The following is a 22,280-nucleotide window of genomic DNA, read 5'->3' on the forward strand; positions in this document are numbered from 1 at the left end:
CTTCTGCCTTTAAATCTTACACTCTTTTCCTCTTGCCTTTTAAAAGTATCAGTAGGAACTAAGCCCTAAGGAAGCAAGGCCATCATCTCCAAAGTGGTGGCTGTCTAAGTACCATATTGACTATATTGATTGTGTTGATCTGTGCACACCAGCACCACATTTGTGCTGATTGCTCTAGGGCCATGTTTGGATGATTTCCCAAATGCAGATCTACTTTATTCTTCTGCTGAATTAAAAATCTCCATTTCTCATCTATTTATGCTTTTCCACCAACCTTTAGTAGAGGACTTACAGTTAAATGCTCAAGTGTTGTAGCTGTGTTGTAGGAGGGGGAAGAAAAATTTTGATTCACTTCTGAAGAGAGTAAAAAACACCAGCATACTGTCGGACGCCTAGTTTTTTTCAGTCTTTGTTCTAGTGCAGATTGTGAGTTTGAAGTTTAGTGTTACGCAGTCATAGTGTGTACAGATGAATAAGGGCAATGGATGAACGACTTTCATGCTGTTCTTTGCTCAGAAACCTTTTTAAGACCTCAGTGGCCAGCTGTCACCTCCCTCTGTGGCTTCATCTCCAGCCACATCGGACACCCACCCCCAGCCCCCAACATGCACTGCTCTGTCCTTCCTTGTGCTTTCTGCTCTTCCTAGACTATACCCTCTTCCCTCTCTCCCTTTGCAAACATTCCTCACTTTTAAAGGCCCTCTTCATATTTCTTCAACAGTTTTCCTACAGTGTCTCTACCACTAGGCAGAATTCCTACCCTTTGTTTCCACTACTTTGCTCTCACCATTAGGACATTATTTACAGCCTGAGAACTTTCCGTCTATTGTATAATCTCTGCCTCTCCCAGTTGATTGCAAATCCTTTAATGCCTGGACTTGTATGATATTTATCTTAGTATCCCTAGAACTTGGCAAGGTGCCTTGAATAGTAGGTGCTCAATAACTGTTGGATGGATTTGCATTCGTTTTAGGTACTTTGCGGCAACTCAGTTTGAACCCTTGGCAGCAAGATCTGCTTTTCCTTGTTTTGATGAACCAGCATTTAAAGCCACATTTGTCATCAGGATCAAAAGAGATGAGCAATACACTGCTTTATCAAATATGCCTAAGGTACTGTTCTGTTCCCTGAATGTAAAATTTTTTGAGTGGATCTCTTTCTTTATTATGAATACTTGGATGCTTCTTTGCCATCCCACTGAGAATGATTAAAATCACATTCCTTCTTACTCTTTCTTAAAATGCTTTAATAAAAGTAAAATATGTATTGGAATCAGTTGTGAAGTCAGCCTGAGAAGCACTTGAGGGAGGAGAAAGACTGGGATGCATGGGCGGGAAATGTGAAGTGTGTGCTATATACTAAAGTTCTGTAAATATTAATCCTATGAACTACTACTAAAGAAACAATGATATTTTGGAGACATGGTGAATTTGCTATTCTAAACTGTGATATTTGATAAGTGTTGAATCACGATTGACCTTGATGTTTTACTGGTTATTGAAAAAGTTGATATTGTGACATGGAGGTTTAACAACAAGAACATGGATGTCTTTCTTGTCTGTGAGCTCCGCATGGGAGGTAGTGGGAGTGAAACCAGGCAGAATTGTCTTTACACTGAACAGAACTCAGAGGGTCCTTTTGTTACCTGGTGGCTCAGGTGGCAAGAATCTGACTGCAATGCAGGAGACCCAGGTTCAAGCCCTGGGTCAGGAGGATCCCCTGGAGAAGGGAATGGCAACCCACTTCAGTATTCTTGCCTGGGAAATCCCATGGACAGAGAAGCCTGGTGGGCTACAGTCCATGGGGTCGCAAAGAATCGGACTTGACTGAGCAACTAACGCTTGGTATACCCGAGAGCTGTATGCAGCCAGATTGGAGCTTCTCAGAACCCCTGTGGCTGGGGGCGGGGAGGAGCAGCAACATCTAACTGATTGTAGAGTCAGCCCTTGAGTCCAGAAGAGGACATGGTCTCTCCTTCAACGAGGACGTCACTTCAGCAGCTCTACTCCTCACCTAAACTCTTCACTTTAATCTTTTTTTAAGAGAGATTGAGTGCTTACTTGCCTAGGAACCTAAAACATTTTAAATTTATGGCTGGAAAATCCTGCAAGGCTGCACACGTTCCCTCATCTTGTGTCTACTGCAGGCTTCTCTAGTGACTCCTCACCTTTGATCCCGTAGCCTTCTTGTGGTCATCAGCACAGTCCTTTATGAAGCCATTTCACGTCATTTGGAGGGATTAACCAGCTGTAGCTCCTCCTTGTGTGAATGTCTTATTTTTGTAGCAGTAGAATGGGGTATTCTCAGATCATAAGGAAGGATTTTTGTCTTTGGTGGTGTTTTAAAGGGGAGACAGAGCCACTGTTACTGTCTCTAACTTACATTTATTTAAAGCCATTGTTTGAAACTAAGAGCTTCTTAAGGGTTTTACTGTACTCAGTCTGTCCTCGAGATGAAGGATGGCAGAGGAGACTGAGGCTGAGATCCGTGCTGTTTAGGAACTTGTGCTGAGAAATTAAAATAGGCCAGCGTCTTCACTACTTACTTCCTATCTGAATTTCCAGTTGCCCAGGTTGTATGTTGCTGTCACATATTCCCATAGTTACAGAATTGGCATTTTCCCCTTTGCTTGTAGAAGTCGTCAATCGTGATGGAAGATGGGCTTGTCCAGGATGAGTTTTTTGAGAGTGTGAAGATGAGCACTTACCTGGTTGCCTTCATCGTGGGGGAGATGAAGAACCTGAGTCAGGACGTAAATGGAACGCTGGTATGTATGTCGTCATGGAAGTTGTCTTAAAAACCCGTTTATAAGAAGTTGAGAGGAGCCCTTTCATGATATCTGGCAACTGCTTTATGAAGAAAACCAAGCTTTTGATTCACCACTCTGACATTTTATACCAGAACTGTTACTTTTACTTAGTTGTTATTTACTATTTGAATACCTAGAAAATCAATGATATTTAAGTTCCTTTGAATTTTACTTTGTTAAGAGAATTTCAGTAAGGCAATATATAAAGGCAATAAAGCCTCTAGAACTGTGCTGTCCATTATGGTGGTCACTAGTTTTATGTGACTATTTGGATTTAAGATAAGTGACAGCATTGTGGCTGGATAGGGACTTTCCTGGTGGCTCAGATGGTAAAGAATTGCCTGCAGTGTGGAAGACCTGGGTTTGATCCCTGGGTCGGGAGGGTCTCCTGGAGAAGGGAATGGCTACCCTCTCCAGTATTCTTGCCTGGAAGAGTCCATGGACAGAAGAGCCTGGCCTGTTATAGTCCATGGGATCGCAAAGAATCAGACAAAACGGAGTGACAGACACACACATATTGGCTTGGTAAGATGTCCCTCATTCATCCCTGTCTGCTCCCCTCCACCCCCGCCCCAGGAACAACAATTGGGCATCTATCTATGGGCAAAAATGTCCTTGTGGAAGACGTGGGGTCCAGCACTCTCTTCCTGAAAACCTGGGAGGAGCCTTTCCCTGCCATGCTTTGGGTCTCAGCATGCAGACCTCAGTCCTGGCTGTGGACCCCATTGTGGCCCACACTTTTACTGTAGTCCCTTTGGCTGTGGTCTGGGAGCTCGGTAAAACACTGTCTTAGACAGTCATGCTTGGATAATAGAGACTTTGTGGAAGTCAGATTTCTAGCAGAAAAGTTCTAGTACACTTTTGGAGCAAAGCATATGAGTTCAGATGCATTGGAGAGAAAAGTTAGTAAAGACCAGAGAAGGTGACTGCTATTTCAGATGTGAAGACAGTAATGCGACAATTTAAGGAAACACAGTACCGCCAAAGGATCACAGCAATCTCCCAGTAACCGATACCAAAGATGTGGAAATCTGCCATTTACTCAATAAAGACTTCAGAATAGCTACTCCAAGGAAACTATGAACCACAGGAAGATAGGAAAAGGCAATTTGATTAAATCAAGAAACAATACATGGACAAAATGAGAAGTTTAAGAAAGACATTGAAATCATTAAAAAAAAATTATCGGTCTGAAAAATACAATGAATGAAATGAAACTTGCAATACTGAGCATCAACAGCAGAATGGATGAAGCAAGAAAAAGAATTTGTGAGTTAGAAGACAGGGAGTTTTCTATTACCTGGTCAGAACAAAGGAAAAAGAGTTAAGAAAACCTGCATGATTTGTGGGATACCATCAGAAGAAACAATTTGTGAATTATTGGAGTTTCAGAAGGAGAACATAACAAGCAGTGGGCAGAAAGTTACGTAAAAAAATAATTGTTGAAAATTTACCAAATCTGGAGAGAAATTTGGATATCCAAGTCAGTGATGCTTGTAGCATACCAAAAACCTCTGAAAAAAGAAAGGGAAGGAAAAAAAAACTGCCAACCAAAAATACTCTGTCTAGCAAAGTTATCCTTCAGAAGTGATGGAGTGAGAAAGACTTTTCCATATGGAAAAAAGGCAGAGAGAGCCCCTTACCACTAGACCTGCCTTACAAGAACTGCTGAAAGGAGTGCTTCCAGCTGAATTTAAAACATGAAAATGTAGAACCCACTGGAAAAGGTAATTATAGTAAAATTCAGAACGCTCTAATAGTGTAATGTAGTGGTATATGTATTATATGTTATGTATCAAAACCAGTTCTAATAGAGAAATTTAGATTGATAAATGCCTTCACCAAGTAAAAAGAAAAATCTCAAATAAACAACCTAACTTTGCACCTTAAGAAACTGGAAAAAAGAATAGCAATCTAAGCCCAAAGTTAGCAGAAGGAAGGAAATAAAGATCAGAGCAGATAAATGAAATAGATACCAGAAAAAGAGGAGAAAAGGTGAAACTGAGAGTTGGATTTTAGAAAAATAAATGAAATTGACAAACCTTTAGCTCAACTAACTAATAAAAACAAGCTTCAAAATCAGAAATGAAAAGGAGACATTACACTTGATAGAGAAATACAATGGATCATAAGAACCTACTGTGAAAAATTATAGGCCAAGAAACTGGATAATCTAGGAAAAATGGACACATTCCTAGGAATATATAGTCTGCTAAGACTAAATCATGAAGACATTAAAAAAAAATCAATAGATTAGTAAAGAGATTGAATTAATAATCAAAAACATCCCAACAAAGAAAAGCCCAGGATCAAATCAGTTTCTCTGGTGAATTCTACTAAATGATTTTTTTTTAAATCGATAGATTCAATGCAATAGAATTCCAATGTAATTTTTCACAGAAATAGGAAAAAATCCTAAAATTTTATGGAACCACAGAGACCTCAAATAGCTAGAGAAATTTTGAGAAAAAAGAACAAAGTTTGAAGGTATCACACTTTCTGATTTCAAGCTATATACTACAAAAATAAAGTAACCAAAATCTTATGCATGGTATTCAAAAGAGTATGATACTGGCATAAAATGAGACACAAAGACCAATGTGACAGAAACAAGAAGCCAAAAGTAAACTCCTGCAAATATGGTCAACTAATATTAGACAAGAGAGTCAAAAATACTCGCCGGGGAAATGGGAGTGCCCTCAATAAATAGTGCTGGGAAAACTGGATCATCACATCCAGAAGAATGAAAGTGAATCTTTATCTCTCACCACTCACAAAAACTAACTGGAAATGAATTAAAGACTTAACTGTAGATCTGAAAGTGTAAAACTCCTAGAAGAAAACAGAGAAAATGCTCCATGACATGGGTCTTGGCAATTATTTTTTTTGTACATGACACCAAAGCACATTCAACAAAAGCCAAAATCAACAAGTGGGACTATCTTAAACTGAAAAGCTTCTTCACTGCAAAGGAAACAGCCAGCAAAATAAAAAGGCAACCTGTGAATTGGAGGAAAATATCAGATAGCATCTATCTGCTAAGCTGGTAAAGAATCCATGCAATACAGGAGACCCCAGTTCTATTCCTGGGTGGGGCAGATCCCCTGGAGAAGGGATAGGCTACCCACTCCAGTATTCTTGGGCTTCCTTGGTGGCTCAGGTGGTAAAGAATCCACCTGCAATACAGGAGACCTGGGTTTGACCCCTGGGTTGGGAAGATCCCCTGAAGGAGGGAACAACTCCCCACTCCAGTATTCTGGCCTGGAGAATTCCATGGACTGTATAGTCTGTGGGGTCACAAAAGTCAGACACGACCGAGCGGCTTTCACTTTCAACACTTTCAATATATCAGGTAAGGGAGTAATATTCAAAATATATAAGGAACTCATAGAACTCAGTGGAAAAAATACAAATGATCTGGTTAAAAAATGAGCAGAGTTTTCCAAAGAAGACATACAGATGACCAACAGATGCATGAAAAGGTGCTCAGCATCACTAATAGGAAGGAAAATGCAAATCAAAACCCCAGTGAGATACCGCCTCACACCTGCTAGAAAGACTGCCATCAAAAACAGATGACAGACATTTCTCCAAAGAAGACATGCAGATGGCTAACACACATGAGAAAATGTTCAACATCGCTCATTATCAGAGAAATGCAAATCAACACCACAATGAGCTACCATGTCACGCTGATCGGAATGGCTGCTATCAAAAAGTCTACAAACAATAAATGCTGGAGAGGGTGTGGAGAAAAGGGAACCCTCTTATACTGTTGGTAGGGATGCAAACTAGTGCAGCCACTATGGAGAACAGTGTGGAGATTCCTTAAAACACTGGAAACAGAACTGCCTTATGACCCAGTTGTCCCACTGCTGAGCATACACACCAAGGAAACCAGAATTGAAAGAGACATACATACCCCAATGTTCATTGCAGTACTGTTTATAATAGCTAGGACATGGAAGCACCTTAGATGTCTACTGTCAGATGAATGGGTAAGAAAGATGTGGTACATATACACAATGGAATATTACTCAGCTATTAAAAAGAACACTTTTGAGTCAGTTCTAATGAGGTGGATGAAACTGGAGCCTATTATACAGAGTGAAATAAGTCAGAAAGAAACACACGAATATAGTATATTAATACATATGTATGGAATTTAGAAAGATGGTAACGATAACCGTATATGCGAGACAGCAAAAGAGACACTGATGTATAGAAGTCTTTTGGACTCTGTGGGAGAAGGTGAGGGTGGGATGATCTGAGAGAATAGCACTGAAACATGTATATTATCATATGTGAAATAGATGACCAGTCCAGGTTCGATGCATGAGACAGGGTGCTCAGGGCTGGTGCACTGGGAAGACCCAGAGGGATGGGATGGGGAGGGAGGTGGGAGGGGGGTTCAGGATGGGGGACACATGTACACCCGTGGCTGATTCATGTCAGTGTATGGCAAAAGCCACCACAATATTGTAAAGTAATTAGCCTCCATTTAAAATAAATAATAATTTTTAAAACCAGATGACAAGTAACAAGTGTTGATAAGGATATAGAGGAAGTGGAATCCTTGTGCAGTGTTGATGGGAATGTAAATTGGTGCGGCCACTAAGGAAAACAATATGTGAGGGTTCCTCCAAAAATTAAAAAATAGTACCACCATATGACACAGCAATCCACAGGATATATATCAAAACAGGATCTTAAAGAGATGTCTGCACTTCCTTGCTTGTTGCATTACTAACAGTAATACTGTTATTCACAGTAATAACAATCTAAGTGTCTGCATGGATGGATAAAGATGAGCATTTATCTATAATATATATGATGGAATGTTGTTCAGCCATGAGAAGGAAGGAAATTTTGCCCTTTGGGACAACATGGATGGACCTTGAGGGCATTATGCAAAGTGAGATAAGTTAGACAGAGAGAAAGACTGTATGACCTCATTTATGTGTGGAATCTAAAACTGAACTCATGGAAACAGTAGCCTGGTGGTTGCCAAGGCCTGAGGCCTGGGGGAGATGGGGAAATGTTGGTCAGAAGGCTCAAACTTCCAGTTACGAGACGAATAAGTGCTGGGGATCTAAGGTACAGTATGCTGACTATCGTTAACCATACCCACGTTACATATTTGAAAGTTGCTGAAAGAGTTGATCTTAAGTCTTCTCATCACAAAAAATAAATGGCAGTTATGTTACTGCCTGTAGAATTACATTCAAACTCATCATTTTGTGATATTCAAGGCCCTCTTATAAATTCAGTTATATTTCCAGCTGCTCCAGTGGAATTCTTTCATCTAGCCAGGCTGAATTATTCATTGCTCAGATAGATACCATATATATATACATATATACACACACACACACACCTATATGTGCATATATGCTTAAGTTGCTTCAGTCATGTCCAACTCTTTGCGACACTTTAGACTGTAGCCCGCCAGGCTCCTCTGTCCATGGGATTCTCCAGGCAAGAATACTGGAGTTGCCATGCCCTCCTCCAGGGGATCTTCCCGACCTAGGGATCAAACCCACATCTCTTATGTATCCTGAATTGGCAGGTGGGTTCTTTACCACTAGCACCACCTGGGAAGCCCCATATCCCTATATATACACATATATATGTATGTGTGTGTGTATATATTGTCTGCAGCAGTTGAATCTTGAACAACATGGGTTCGAACTGCACAAGTCCACTTATTGTGGGTTTTTTTCCATAGTAAATACTACAGTACTTACTACACAACCCATTGTTTGAGCCTTAGCTGCAGAAGACTGTGAGTTATACTCAGATTTTCAACTACCTGGAGGGTTGCTACCCCTCACCCCATTATTGTTCAAGAGTCAACTGGAAAGAGAGAGAGAGTAGTTTAGGTGTCTTTTTTTGCTTTTTATTTACATACATTTGAAAGCAACTTGGTTAAACATGGACCCTGGTATCTGCCTGAGCTCAGATCTGTCCACAGCTTTCTGGCTGTATGCCCTTGGGCAGACTGCTCTGCAATTCTCTAAACCTCACCTTCCACAACTCTAATACCTATTAGCCTGCCCTCGCAAGGACGAAAACTTTTAAGTTCCTATAAAATCTTCAGTACCTGGCAGATAGTAATACACAAGGAAGTACCCCTCTCTTTTTTCTGTATGCAAATATATTGTAAACCCTTCTGTATGTCTGTAAATACAAATAATCTTTATAATTTTTAATGCCACCCAGAAGTAAATGTGCTTTGAAAAAATTGTTATACAAATAATCAACAGTCTTCTTAACTTTCTGTTTTTATTAGGAAACGTGGATGAATCTAGCATGTGCAGAGTTATACTGTGTACTGGAAGTTGTCTTGAACTTTTATTTATAAACACCTTTTTATTTTATAAACCAAATGAGGGGAAGGCATCAGCCTCATATTGCTGGTGAGGAAACAGTGTCCCAGAGAGGTTAAGTAATGGACCTAAGATTACATAGCGAACGTGTGTGTGCATGCCAACTCATTTTAGTCATGTCCAACTCTTTGCGACCCCATGGACTGTGGGCTGCTAGGCTCCTCCGTCCATGGGATTTTCCAGGCAAGAATACTGGAGTGGGTAGTCATTTCCTCCTCAGGGGGATCTTTCAGACCCAGGGATCAAACCCACATCTCCTGCAGCTTCTGCATTTGCAGGCAGATTCTTTATCGCTGAGCCAAAGGGGAAGCTCCTCAAATAAATGGTAGAATTTACTGTCTACCACAATCGGCTTCTTCTTACGCCAAATGACATCAATAATTTCTGTAGGTGTGGTGATTAGAAATTCAGACTTAGAGTCTAATAAGGGATTTTTGTCCCAGTAAAATGCTACAATCTCTAGGCTGTATTCTATTTTGGAATATTTGACATTAGGCCTATTTCACAGGATTCCGGAATAGGGCAGTAGAGCTTTATTGACGAACGTCAGTCTCCCCAAATAGCTGAAACTGCGAAATTGTGTCCTGTTCAGTGATAAAGACTACGATGTTGTTAAAGACCTAAAGAAAGAGGAACACTTGTTTTATCAGTTCTTTCCATTCTTCAGTGTTCCTTAACCCTCTGTCTGCCTTCAGGAATGCCAGGATTACCTAGAAATTTCTAGCCCAGTTTTGAAATACACTGCCTTGAGTGTATCAGTTTGTCTTGAGGTTTTTGTTTTGTTTTTGCCGTGGCCTGATTTTGTTTTTACCACAGACCAGTCTCACTTGTAGAATCAGAATCCATTGGTGGTTAGTCAGATGTAGACACTATGTCTCTTTAACATTCAAACAGAACCTCCAACAGTATTATCCCTGTGAAGTTATCTTATTCAATCAGAAACATGACTTCATTCCAAATCTCCACTAACAACATTTTCTCAAGTAGCCTTCCAGCAACTAAGGACATTATACATAATTTATATCATTCTCCCAAAGTCCCAAGTCCCATCTAACCAGTTTTTCTGGGTAGACTTCATTCATGTGGGTTTTTTGGTTATTGTTTTTACTTTTTAAGACATTTATGCTTTTTGTGTGTGTATTCAGCTGTCTGTTTAGGAAAGCTGGTATTTTTTTCAGGGAACTTAGTACTGGAAAATTCCAATATTCTCTATTTTCTATCTTTGTGAATCTTACAGGCCGTGTTATTGTTCTTTTGGGAGGATGACGTTTGGTTCTGGTTTTACTTTTATTTGGTTTTTGCTTCTTATTAAGGAGCAGAGTAAGTGAAACCTAACAATCTGTTATTCCTCAGTCTTAACCCTTTTCTCCAAGAGCTGACGAGACTTTATGGACATATTTTGTGTCTTTTATAAATCTCCTAGTTCTTAGCAAGAGATCTTGCAGAGAAAGTCTGAAGATGTAAGTCTTAAAGCCTGAGCACCAGTTGACTTGCCTTTATCAGTGTTTAGAGTAGTCTTCCCAAGGGTGGAGGACTCCTAGGTGGCCCCATGGTAAAGAATCTGCCTGCCAATGCAGATGTGGGTTCGATCCTTGGGTCAGGAAGATCCTCTGGAATAGGCAATGGCAAGCTTCTCCAGTATTCTTGCCTGGGAAGTCCTGTGGACAGAGGAGCCTGGTGGGCTACAGTCCATGGGGTCACAAAGAGTCAGACATGGCTTAGCACACGTGCATTCTACCAAGCATTCTACCAAAACTTCTTTGTTGAACTAGATTGTTCTCTTGGTTTATTTCTACTACTATTGCTCTTAGAACAAGCATGATAATAAGTACAATGACCTGATGATTTATCTCTAGTGAGGATTCATAGCACATTTTTTTTTTTTAAAGGAAGAGAAACAGAAGGAAGGAGAAAATACCAAACTACCTTTTTTTCCCTAGTCATTGTATTCCAGAAATGGGACTTAGTGGATCCTCCGGTCAGGTTTCAGCTTCATATGAACTTCCTTTTTTCTGCCTTTGCGTTTCCTCTGATGAAAGGTGCTTTCACACTTAGAGATGGGAGTGCCAGGTGGTGTGTGTGGCAGAAGGATGTTTGAGGAGGAATCTGGAGTATGTGGCTGGTGTTTCTATTAGAACAGCATCTTCTACATGACTGCATTGACTCCATAAAATATGTATGCCTGGAAAGAACAGGCAGAAGTAATAAAGACTAGTCTCAGATTCCAAGTGATCTTGGTACAGTCATTTATCATGGTAATTAGATTTAAAAAGACTATTTCAGACGTGTGTGTGTGTGCACGTGAGCACTAAGACTTTAGAGGGGGAATGATGCAGGGAGTGTGTGTGTGCCTTTGGCAGGTGGTGACTGAATTCAATCAACTGTGCTCACAGCCCTGTACCAAGGATGCAGATGTTTTGAGGGCTGGGCTGGTGAAGCACAAACTTGGCCACATAGTGTGAGATTAAATTTCTTCCTAATTGTCTTAAGAAAGAAACATATTTTAAATGAGCTCACTTCAGTCCTAACACTTCATTCTTCCTGTAACTGTTGCCGCAAACGCTCTGCTCACACATATTTTATGCCACTTCTGATGGGACTCTTTTAAATAATGGTAATAACTACTGTTTATTGAACACTTGTTTTCTGTCAGCCGCTATCCTAAGTTCTATATGCATTAGTTCATTTAATGTGGGGGGTGGGAGCTACTTTTATTACCCTTTTATAGATAAGGAGATTGAGGTTAACGAACCTCCTCAAGTTCACACAACTAGCAGAGATTGGAACCTGGCAGTCTAACTATCGAGCGTGTACATTTAGTTTTGTTTGTTTACTTAAAATTTTTTCTTTAATTTTTATGCCATGTTACCTCCATGTTTCTATAATTAATGCATATGTTCTATAGACTAAGGCCCCACATAGAGACAACTGTGGCTGAAATTATGACCTCTTAGAAATTGTTGACTGTTTTTCAGTGGTTTAATGAAAGACAATTTTTGCTCTTTATTTTAATTTGTGGTTAGAGTTCACCAATGTATTTTTTCCAAATGCTCAGTTATTCAGTAGGTCTCCTTTTCCCACCTGCCAAGATCTTTATTTCTGAAGTTTTTATCTTCTGCTATGTCTTGTCTATATTCTGCTTTACCAACTTGAGTACAGAGGACTTCTTTCTTTCAATAAATTGAAGACAGTAAATATTGCTTTTTAAAACCTATTACTTTTCATGTAATTGCTTAAATTTTGCCTTTTGATGCTCACTGATAAGACCGGTACAGTCAGTTACACCAAATGGGTAACTTACACACATGTAACTTACACGTTTAATCAGAAAAGAAAGAATAACATTTAAGTAATGTGGGCCGTTGCATCTTCCCTGGAGCATGCGCCCTGTATTCATGGGCATGAATCCTGTTATCCTTTTACTTGGTTGGTTTTTTTTTAAGCGTGTACCTGTATGGTTTTAATTAAAGTTTTGTCTTGCACCGGCGTGCAGCGGATTAGCAGCGCTGCGGCAGCCCCAGGTGGGCACGTGTATACACGCGGCCCCGCTCCCCCAAGCTCCCCGCCGGTCCAGGCTGCCGCATCTCCTCGCGCAGAGTTCCCTGGGCTCGACAGCAGAGCCTTGTTGGCCGTGCGTTTTAAGTACAGCGGTGTTAGTTCCTGTGAGCCGCTCACCGAGTGCTTTTCACTCTGCTGGGCACGAGCCAACAACGTGGGGAAAAAGTAAGCAGTTCCGAGGCTGAAAGAAGGCCTGGCTGGGCCTCTGAGCTGTTGCCCGCTCAGAGGCGGGCTCAGGGCAGCTTCAGCAAACGTGCCGCTTGTAAGCTGGGACTTCTCCGGATTGAATGCCTGAGGGATGCCAGGCACTACGTTAGGTACTAAAAAGATGAAAATTTAGCTTTGCCCTTCAAATGATTCACAGACAAGAAAGGGCAACTGTAGGTAATAGGGAGGAAGAGAAGAGTATCACGGAATTGAACAGGCAGATGTTTATAATTGCTATATAGTTTGGATATATAATTGCTAAAATAGTTTGAATATGATGTTACTTAAAAAAGAATCAGTAAACTGGTTTTTTTGAACATTGTTGTATGTATGGAAATGACTTCCTAAATCCTATAGGGGTTAAAAGAACTATATGTAAGAATTTCTGGGCTGAAATATCTCTCATCCCTCTCTGTGGTTCTCAACATATGATAATCTTAACACGTGCACTTGATACCATGCCATTCTAACTGTACCCATCCTTACATCCTACCTGTTCCCTTTCAGGTTTCTATATATGCTGTCCCAGAAAAGATTGGTCAAGTTCACCATGCCTTGGAAACGACTGTGAAGCTTCTTGACTTTTATCAAAACTACTTTGAAATTCAATACCCACTAAAGAAATTGGGTAAGAATCAAACAGTGCCTCCGATTTCATTACCAATATAACCTAGATTTAGGTTGCAGGCTTCTTTAGAAAGAACTTTTGCCAAAGTTATTTCAAAGGAAAACCAAGAAACTCTGTTATGTTTGCTTTAAGAATTGTTTGTGTTTGTTAAGATTATTTAGATTTCATGGATGTCTCTGAATGTGTAGCTTAAAGGGTTTAGAAGTTTATGGGACTATTTCAGAGGTGCTGGGTAAGTGGGGATTTGCTTAGGGCTTAACCTGGAGTTGGACTACTTCCAATTTCCTAAGAAATTCCTAATTCAAATAATAATAGGAGTAATGAGAGCTCAGGAAAGCAAGAGTATTTCAGGGTGCTGATTTTAGCTGGAAGAGCGTCGGCCCTGCCTTCTGTCCTTGCTCTGGGAAGTTCTTCACTGTGAAGGAATTAGATCTGCCTTCTCTTGCTAAGGGACAGAGCAACAGGGAATCTATAGGGGGTTGATCAGGGCTTCTCAGCTGACAGCTGGTAAGGAGCATATGGGCTAGAAAGTTTCCTTTCCCTAGGAGTATGTAAAATGAACTTACTGATACAGTGAACTTACTGATAGACCAGTGGGTAAAATACTTGGATTTAACTAGGGAGTGCCTTAGATGGGGGAAAGTTGACCACTTCTTTCCTGTTATGTCCAGACTTGGTGGCTATCCCTGACTTTGAAGCAGGAGCAATGGAAAACTGGGGTTTGCTCACCTTCCGAGAAGAGACACTTCTGTATGATGATAATACTTCTTCAGTGGCAGATAGAAAGCTGGTTACTAAAATCATCGCTCACGAGCTGGCCCATCAGGTATCGGCAACCAAGCCCGTTATATCTCACACCTGTGGTCTGTTTCATGTTCTGGAGTTTTAGAATATGTTTAGATGCTAAAAATAATTCAGCTTTATATTAGAGTATTGCCTTCTTTCATAATACAGTGGTGTTTTTTTTTAACACAAACAAATTTTTGGATAAAAATGTTATCTAGCAGTCGTTATAGGACTTTACAGATTATAAAGCATTTTGACTTCCTTTATCTCTCTCATGTTTCATAACTTGGTGGGGAAGAAAGCTTTCCCTGAGTTGCACGCCTTTTCTCCTTGGAATATAGTGGTCAGGACTAGGTTTATCATTTTGTCTCCTGCCAAAAACAGGGTGCTTAATTTGGGAGCGGGAAGGTACTCTGTATGATGTAGAGAAAAGGAAGAAGAATTGTATGGGTACATGGCCCTTGCTCTTTCTTCCCCAGTACCTGCTCCCTCTCGTGCCCCAGGGTGGGGTGCAGTCTGGGGTGTCACGACGGTGGGAGGAAGTAGGCAAGAGTGGGCCGTGCTGTGGCCAGTTGACTGCCTACCTCAGTCACAGCCTGCAGCGCGCTGGCCCTCATGGGGACGTCGTGAGAGGCTGGCATATGAAGCGCGTGCTGATTTTCTCTTACAGTTAGGCATGGAGACAAACTGTTTTTTAGGGGATCTGCTCTAGGTCTGTTATTCCTGGGGCCGGCCATCACCACGGCAGGAGTGATTTTACGACTTAGAAGTCATCTTCTTCTGAAAGAGGTTTTAGGATATTAATCTTTGAGAATATGCTTTTATGATTCTCCACAGTGCTTTGTTTCAGTACCTAATAACCTTACTGTTTTGCTGACGGTTTGAGCTGAGCCCTTGGACACAGTGACTGAACTGCACACTTTATTGACCATGCTTTATTTCAGGGATTTTTGAGATGCATTTTTTTAGGGGTGGCTCGTCTTCTTTTTCCTTTTTCTTACTACTTCGTGGAAAAAAGCCATTTAGAAGTCTTTCTGATTTTATTTATTTGTATGCATGCCAAATTTCTCAGGGAATATTATTTAAATTCTGTTCTGAATCATGTAGATACTCAATGTGGGTGACTGAGGAGAAACACACAGTCCAGACTCTCTGAGTGTAGGAACATCCCTCATATAGACGTTCATTTTTTGGTTGTCATGATGATTGTAGACATGATGGAAAATAATATTACTATCTTGATATTAGAAAGTAGAGGAATTTATCTAGGAAATGTTTTAATGAGGTGACCAAAGACAGTTTTTGTCTTCCTAGTATGCAGCATGTATGTTAAACTGATAAATAAGCCAGTTGTCTTTGTTTATTTAAGGTAAAATGTTATAATTTTACTTTAAAAGTGAATTTATTCAATGTATACAGTTTTACTTTTAAAGTAAATTTATATTACAAATACAGTTTATTTGTAAGACTTAAAGTTGAATATAGTTTGTTTTAACTACAATAAAAATATACTTTTAAGTAATTGTAATCTGGTTATAGGTGATTAATCTGACAATTCAATTATTAGAAAATTCTTGAGAACGTGAAGTTGGTTAGTTGTTTGTTCTTTCCCCGCAGTGGTTTGGTAATCTGGTAACAATGCAGTGGTGGAATGATGTATGGCTAAATGAAGGTTTTGCTACATTCATGGAGTATTTCTCTTTGGAAAAAATATTTGGAGAACTCTCCAGTGTAAGTACACTGTTTGTTAGGCCTACTGTGAATGCCAGGAAGAACCAATCATACTGAACGTGTATTTTCCATGCATTTGGAGCAACGAAAATATTTCTAGAAAAATACAATAAAACTGACCCATGGTACTGATCTCTATACCTCTTGAGATTTGACAGTGAAAATTGTGCTTTTAGTTACTGAGGTATTTCAGAAAGCGAAAATTATGTGACACTACTTTATACTTTGTCATTAAGATGAACATTTTAAATTGCTTTGCTAAATTTTATGTTTAATAGATTTGGCCCTTATGCTTTAAGGAATTTAAATAGAGTTGAAAAGCATTTTCTTTTTTTTTGCAAAGCAAAACTTTTTATCCTACTTACAGAGAAGAAATTTAGACATTTTGTGGCAATGCTATCTATTATCACTGTGATCATTCTTACAACAGTGATACACAAGTTGATACAGACAAATAATTTGCTCTTTTTAGGTCCAAACCACATTTTGTGCCCCTTTCAAAGACGTGGAACCCCATTCTGTTACAGAGCGTATGATAATGTTGTTACTGTGTTCTTAGACTCTCCAGAGATGTTTCTTCTCCTTAGAGGGATTTGGACATGCTAGGTCCTATATGGGAGGAGGGCATGGCAACCCACTCCAGAGTTCTTGCCTGGAGAATCCCCATGGACAGAGGAGCCTGGCGGGCTACAGTCCACAGGGTTGCAATGAGTCGGACACGACTGAGCGACTCAGCACACAGCACAGGTCGTATATGACAGGTATTGCCGAATAATTCAAGCAGTAAATGGAAGAGTATAAGGATCCCTTTCTGCTATAGAATTCTGTGACTTTTCTATTAAGCTTCTTGATTTATGATCCAACACTGCTTCAGAAGACGAGTACTCTCAGAGCTTTCAGTTTGAAATTTTTGCCTAGGGCCTGTTCAGAGATTTCAAATGGTAAAATGAAGTCGGTTTAAGCTAGAATATTAATAAGCAAAGTAATGTAAATCTGGGTGTGGTTCTTAATTAAACAAAGAGATATACAGTTTCACCACTTGGTGGCGCCCAGAATGTTTAAGAGCTTTTAGTATATATTCTAGAGGAACTCGTCTGTTGAACTTTCAGGCTTCTTTCTGTTTAAGACTTACATTTTACTTAAGAATAACCTCAGTTAGGGGGAATGTATATTACCTCAATGGAAAAGCTGGATTATGTATGAGAAAGCAACTTAAGGAGCAGTTCCCTTTTTTTTTTCATATTTTATTTTATAAATACTCACTAGCCATTTTAAAATAATCATTTGAACATCTGGATTTAGCATTTGGTTGCTTTAATAATAAACTCTTAATTTACCCTTGTGCTGTTGTTTAGGAAACACTGTTTTTTTGTGAAGGTTGTGATTTTTTGTTTTAATTAAAGGAATATGCATAAATGTTCCTAAAATAAATGTTCCTAAAATAAAAATGCATGAAATTGTTCTCACATCTTCAACAGGTTATTTCTAAAGTTTACTGAAACTAGTTGATTTTTTTTATAAAGACCTTAAACAGTAATTAGTCTAATTCCTATCAATAATTACTAAACTTGCCTGTCTTTAATACTGTTCATAGTTTCTTTATTCTGTTTCATTTTTTGTAGTATGAAGATTTCTTAGATGCTCGATTTAAAACCATGAAAAGAGATTCCTTGAATTCATCCCATCCAATATCATCATCGTCTGTTCAGTCTTCAGAACAGATTGAAGAAATGTTTGATTTTCTTTCCTATTTTAAGGTATTTCCATGCACAAAAAGTACCTGGAATGGGTTACAAATTAATTTCATATGTAAGCAAGCTGCCTGATTTAGATTATTTCAGAGATTAAACAAATGTTATTTTCAATTTCCTGTTAAACTTTAAGGTGTTTGCTTCTATTTAAATCTTTATCTTAACTTGATGTAGGTTTTTCTTTATTTCTCTGTCTCTTAAGTTCTCTCATTAGTATGGCCAGTTAACCAGACTTTATAGTAATACATCTTTTAAAGTTGGATCACTGTCCAGATGTATAGGTAGAATATGTCCAGGGGAGGCTCTAAACCTTTGGCTGTGTTATTCAGGACTGAAGTGTGTTCCAAAGTCAGAATTGCCAAAACAGGTAAGCAAAAGGAGATTTTTAAGAATTGAAGATTCTGTTGTAGAATTAGAAACATAGACTCCAGGTATGGAGGTAAAGCAAAAACAGAAATTTAAACACCTGATTAGGATCATCGTAGTCAGAGAACAGGAGAAGGGCGTATCACATTTGTGTAGGGAAGGAGGGCTGAATTTTATAGCTTGCTTGCCTCCTTAGTCTGGCTACCAGATCAAGATCAATAAATTGAATTACCATCCTGAACAGTGAAGAAGATATACAAAGCCTATGAGTTACAGTTCATGTCATCAAGAAACTCAGAGTTTAGGTCGGGAGTACTTGTGAAGCAGTAAGAAAGAATATGTGCTAAGGGAATGGTACAGAGTATTTTTGCCTGGGATCATGGAGAGAAATTTCTTGGAAGAACATGGAGGAATGGCTTTGAGATTCAAGTGACCAGGAAAATTAACTTGCTTCAGTTTACATAATAGAGTTTAAATGGAGAGAGACCTAAAATCAGGAAATTGCTGCTGAAGTGGAAGCATGAAGTGGTAAAAGTTTAAAATTAGGAGTGGTAGTGAGAGTGGAAGGAAACTGATGGGTGTGGAAGAAAACCCCAGGCGGAGGGAAATGCTTAAAGGACTTAGTGATAGGTCAGAGCAGGTGAGGAAGGAGGCAGAAGTGTTTTCCAGGTTCAAGCTTGACTAGCAGGGAGAATGGTACTACTGTTATTAAATGAGGACATCAGGAGTTCAGTTAGCTATATGAAATACATTCCAGTTAGACCTACTGCCATGTGTTGTGATTTTTAAAGCCCATACTGGACCTACCAATAAAGAAAATGTTACAGCTTGCAGTGCTTTTCTTACACAGAACAGTTATTTCAGGATCCCTTGTTATAGAGCTCTTTCTGACCCCCACCCTCCGAACCTAGAATTCATTGTCTTCTAAGCATGTTGCTTCCATCACATACCTTATGCCTGTCAGTATGGTGGGTACTTATTTCAGAATTGGGAATCTGGTAAATGTCCCATCCACAGAATTGAGAAAAATAGCTCACTGGATAATTTACCATTATTGTGTGTGAGAAGAAGTGCCAGTGTTTGAGAGTAAGTCATGTGTTTGCAGACATATTCTGTTTGATCTTCATAATCTTTGAGCCTAATTCTGATGCATGTTGCCTTGTGATAATTCAGTCATTTATCAAATTATCCAAGTACCAACCACGTACCTGGTGTTCTCCTAGGTACTGGGAATAGATCGGGGAAGAAGGCGGACTGTGTTGCTTGTACCATGGAGCTTCCATCTCAGGGGTCAGATAGGGACGTACATAATACCAGTGACTGACAGAGACTGTTTGGTGGTTAGTGTGAATGTGAAAATGAAGCACAGTAAGGAAAATGAGAATGACAGGGAAAGGCTGCTTTGCATAGATGGCTGGGGAAGACCACTGATAAGGTGATATTTGAATACCATCTGGAGGACGTGAGGGAACGAGGCATGTGGACTTCTAGGGGGAAATGTTCCAGGCAGAGGGTGTAACCAGTGCACAGGGCTTGTGTGCAGACATCAGTTAGCGTAGTAGGCTGGAGACCGCTACCCTTAGAAAGGCATTATTGTGAGGCTCGACCTTGGCTAATTTCTGGCAAATTAAGCGTCTGCCTACAATGCGGGAGACCCGGTTTCAATCCCTGGGTCGGGAAGATCCCCTGGAGAAGGAAATGGCAACCCACCCCAGTATTCTTGCCTGGAAAATCCCATGGACAGAGGAACCTGGTAGGCTACAGTTCATGGGGTCGCAAAGAGTCGGACACGACTCAGCGACATCACTTTCACTTTCTCACTATTCCCTGATAAGAATGACTGACTGTGCCCACACTGTTTGTGCAAGCAGTGTGGTTTATGGTAAATATCTGCTTATCTTCTGGGAGTCTGGAGTTTTGGTCCTTGCTAGGCAGAAGATACTTGCATGACTAGTCCCCAGTAAAAATCATGGGTACCAAGTCTCTGAGGAACTCCCCGGATAGCCAGTATTCCGTATGTGTTGTCACAAATTGTCGCTTGGAGAATTAAGCACATCCTGCAGAGGACTTTTGGAAGCTTGTACTTGTTCACCCCATGAGACTTTTCCCTTAGCTGATTTAGCTTCATGTCCTCTCACAGTAATAAATCATGGTGGTGAATATGACTGTATACTCAGCCCTGGTCCTGTGAGTCCTTCTACCGTGTCACCATATCTGGGACTTGTTTTGGGAACCCACACGACTTGAGATGAAGATTGGTTGGCATGTTTAAGCTCCAGCAAGGAGTCAAGGTGTCTGCAGAGGAATAAATGCAAAGGAAAGTAGTAGATGAAGTGAGAAGGATTATAAGGGGCCGGATCATTGTAGATCATCTTATTAGATTTGGTCAGGACCTTGATTTTATGCACAGTGGAATGAAAGCCATTGAAGAGAGGAGTACTAGTATGATTTATTTATTTATTTTTGGAATAAGTCAGCCTTCAACATCAAATGGAATCAAGATGACTCATTAGGAGGTTGTTGTAATAGACCAGTAGCAAGGAAATCGTGGCATGGACAAAGGTGATAGTAGTGAACGTGATAAGCCATGTTTGGTTTTGAAATATATTGTGAAGTTTAGTCCAGTAGAATTTGCTAATGGATTAGATGTTGAGTTAAGAGAGGAGTCGAGGATGACTTCAAAATTTTTGCCTGAACAGCTGGAAAAATGGAGTTTTTATTTGTTGAAATGAGATTATTGGAAGAATATATTTAGGACAAGAAGGGGGAAAAAAAGGTCAATTTTTGAATAAGTTTAAAGTGCATAAGTGGAGATAGTAGACGTGTAATTGCATATGAGTCTGTAACTGAAGCGAAGTCTGGTTAGATATATAATTTGGGGGTCATGTAAAACCCCTGTGGTTGAGAAGATCAACAAGGAAGTGACTTTAGAGAAAAAAAGAAGTCTGAAGATTAAATGCCAGGGACACGAAAAGTTAGTCCTGAGAAGATAAGGAGGGTGCAGCAGAAGAGACAGAGAGGGATTCCCAGTGCACAGGGGAGGAATCAGGAGTGATGTGCCAAAGCCAAGAGCAGGATGACTTTCACGGAGAAGTGAGTGATCAGTCATATCAAATCCTACTCGTTGGGTGAGCCTGAGAAGTGACATTGGTTTGACACTGTAAGGTTCACCAGTGGCCTTCATAAAACCACTTCCAGTAGATTGATGATGGTTGGAAGATGGCTCAAGAGGAAATGGAAACAGAGCAAATGAACATGGCAAATGCAGACAGCTCTTTTGAAGAACTGACTTCCCAAAGAAGGAACAAGAAATACGGTGATAACTGGAGGAGGCGTGAGGTTACGGAAAGGAAGCACATCTTTTGTTTGAAATGAGAACTGCTGGGTGTTTTTTTGTTTTTCCTAATGGCGTGTTGCAGTGTTACACTAGAGAGGGGGACTATTGGGAACAAGAATGACTATTTAAATTTATAGAACAAATACCACTGAAGTGTGATACAGAAATAAGAAAGCAAGAGGTATTAAGTTCAGTTATATGTATCTTGTAATCTTGATGACTTAACATTGCTGCATTTTTTTATCAGAAATTCATTCATTCAGAGTTTTTTTGCATTTGAGTGCCTATTATGTAGTAGGCATTATTTTAGTCATAGGAGTTTAGCTCCTAGCTTCAGTTTTCCCCTAAATTAGCTTACAGTCTAGAAGAGGAAATAAATACATCTCTATAGCAGGTGCAGGAAGTGTGATATAAATTGCTTTTGAATGTGGAGGAGGCGGTTGCTGTTTTAAAATTGGGGATGGTGACATGCATCATAATATAGCGTGGCCTTAATAGTTTCACATCTGATTATAAATTATTAGTGTGTGCTTATTACGTATATACACATGCATATGTTCTGAACATATCTGAAGTGACTCTGCAAGAAGAAGAGAGATCTTGGTTACTTCAGAAACATGACACCTTAAAACTGGAAATTAGTGTACTCTCTAGCAGAGAGGCGTTTGAGAGTTCAGCTCCTTTATCGTCTCCAGCCATGTGCCCATGAAGTCAGCTG

At 39.8% G+C, this 22,280-nt stretch overlaps 1 protein-coding gene across 4 annotated transcripts in view; it reads left to right on the plus strand.

Moving 5' to 3' along the window:
• LNPEP (leucyl and cystinyl aminopeptidase) overlaps positions 1-22,280 on the plus strand; it is a 100,983-nt gene that overhangs the window by 46,052 nt on the left and 32,651 nt on the right. For all 4 annotated transcript variants that reach the window (XM_065919124.1, XM_065919155.1, XM_065919117.1 and 1 more), the window contains exons 3-8: positions 974-1,112; positions 2,636-2,767; positions 13,471-13,591; positions 14,263-14,417; positions 15,995-16,108; positions 17,731-17,865. In XM_065919124.1, coding sequence (XP_065775196.1) covers positions 974-1,112; positions 2,636-2,767; positions 13,471-13,591; positions 14,263-14,417; positions 15,995-16,108; positions 17,731-17,865 — 796 coding nt within the window. The remainder of the gene's footprint in view (positions 1-973; positions 1,113-2,635; positions 2,768-13,470; positions 13,592-14,262; positions 14,418-15,994; positions 16,109-17,730; positions 17,866-22,280) is intronic.

Source organism: Muntiacus reevesi, chromosome 1 (assembly GCF_963930625.1).
Source record: "Muntiacus reevesi chromosome 1, mMunRee1.1, whole genome shotgun sequence".
NCBI lineage: Eukaryota > Metazoa > Chordata > Mammalia > Artiodactyla > Cervidae > Muntiacus > Muntiacus reevesi.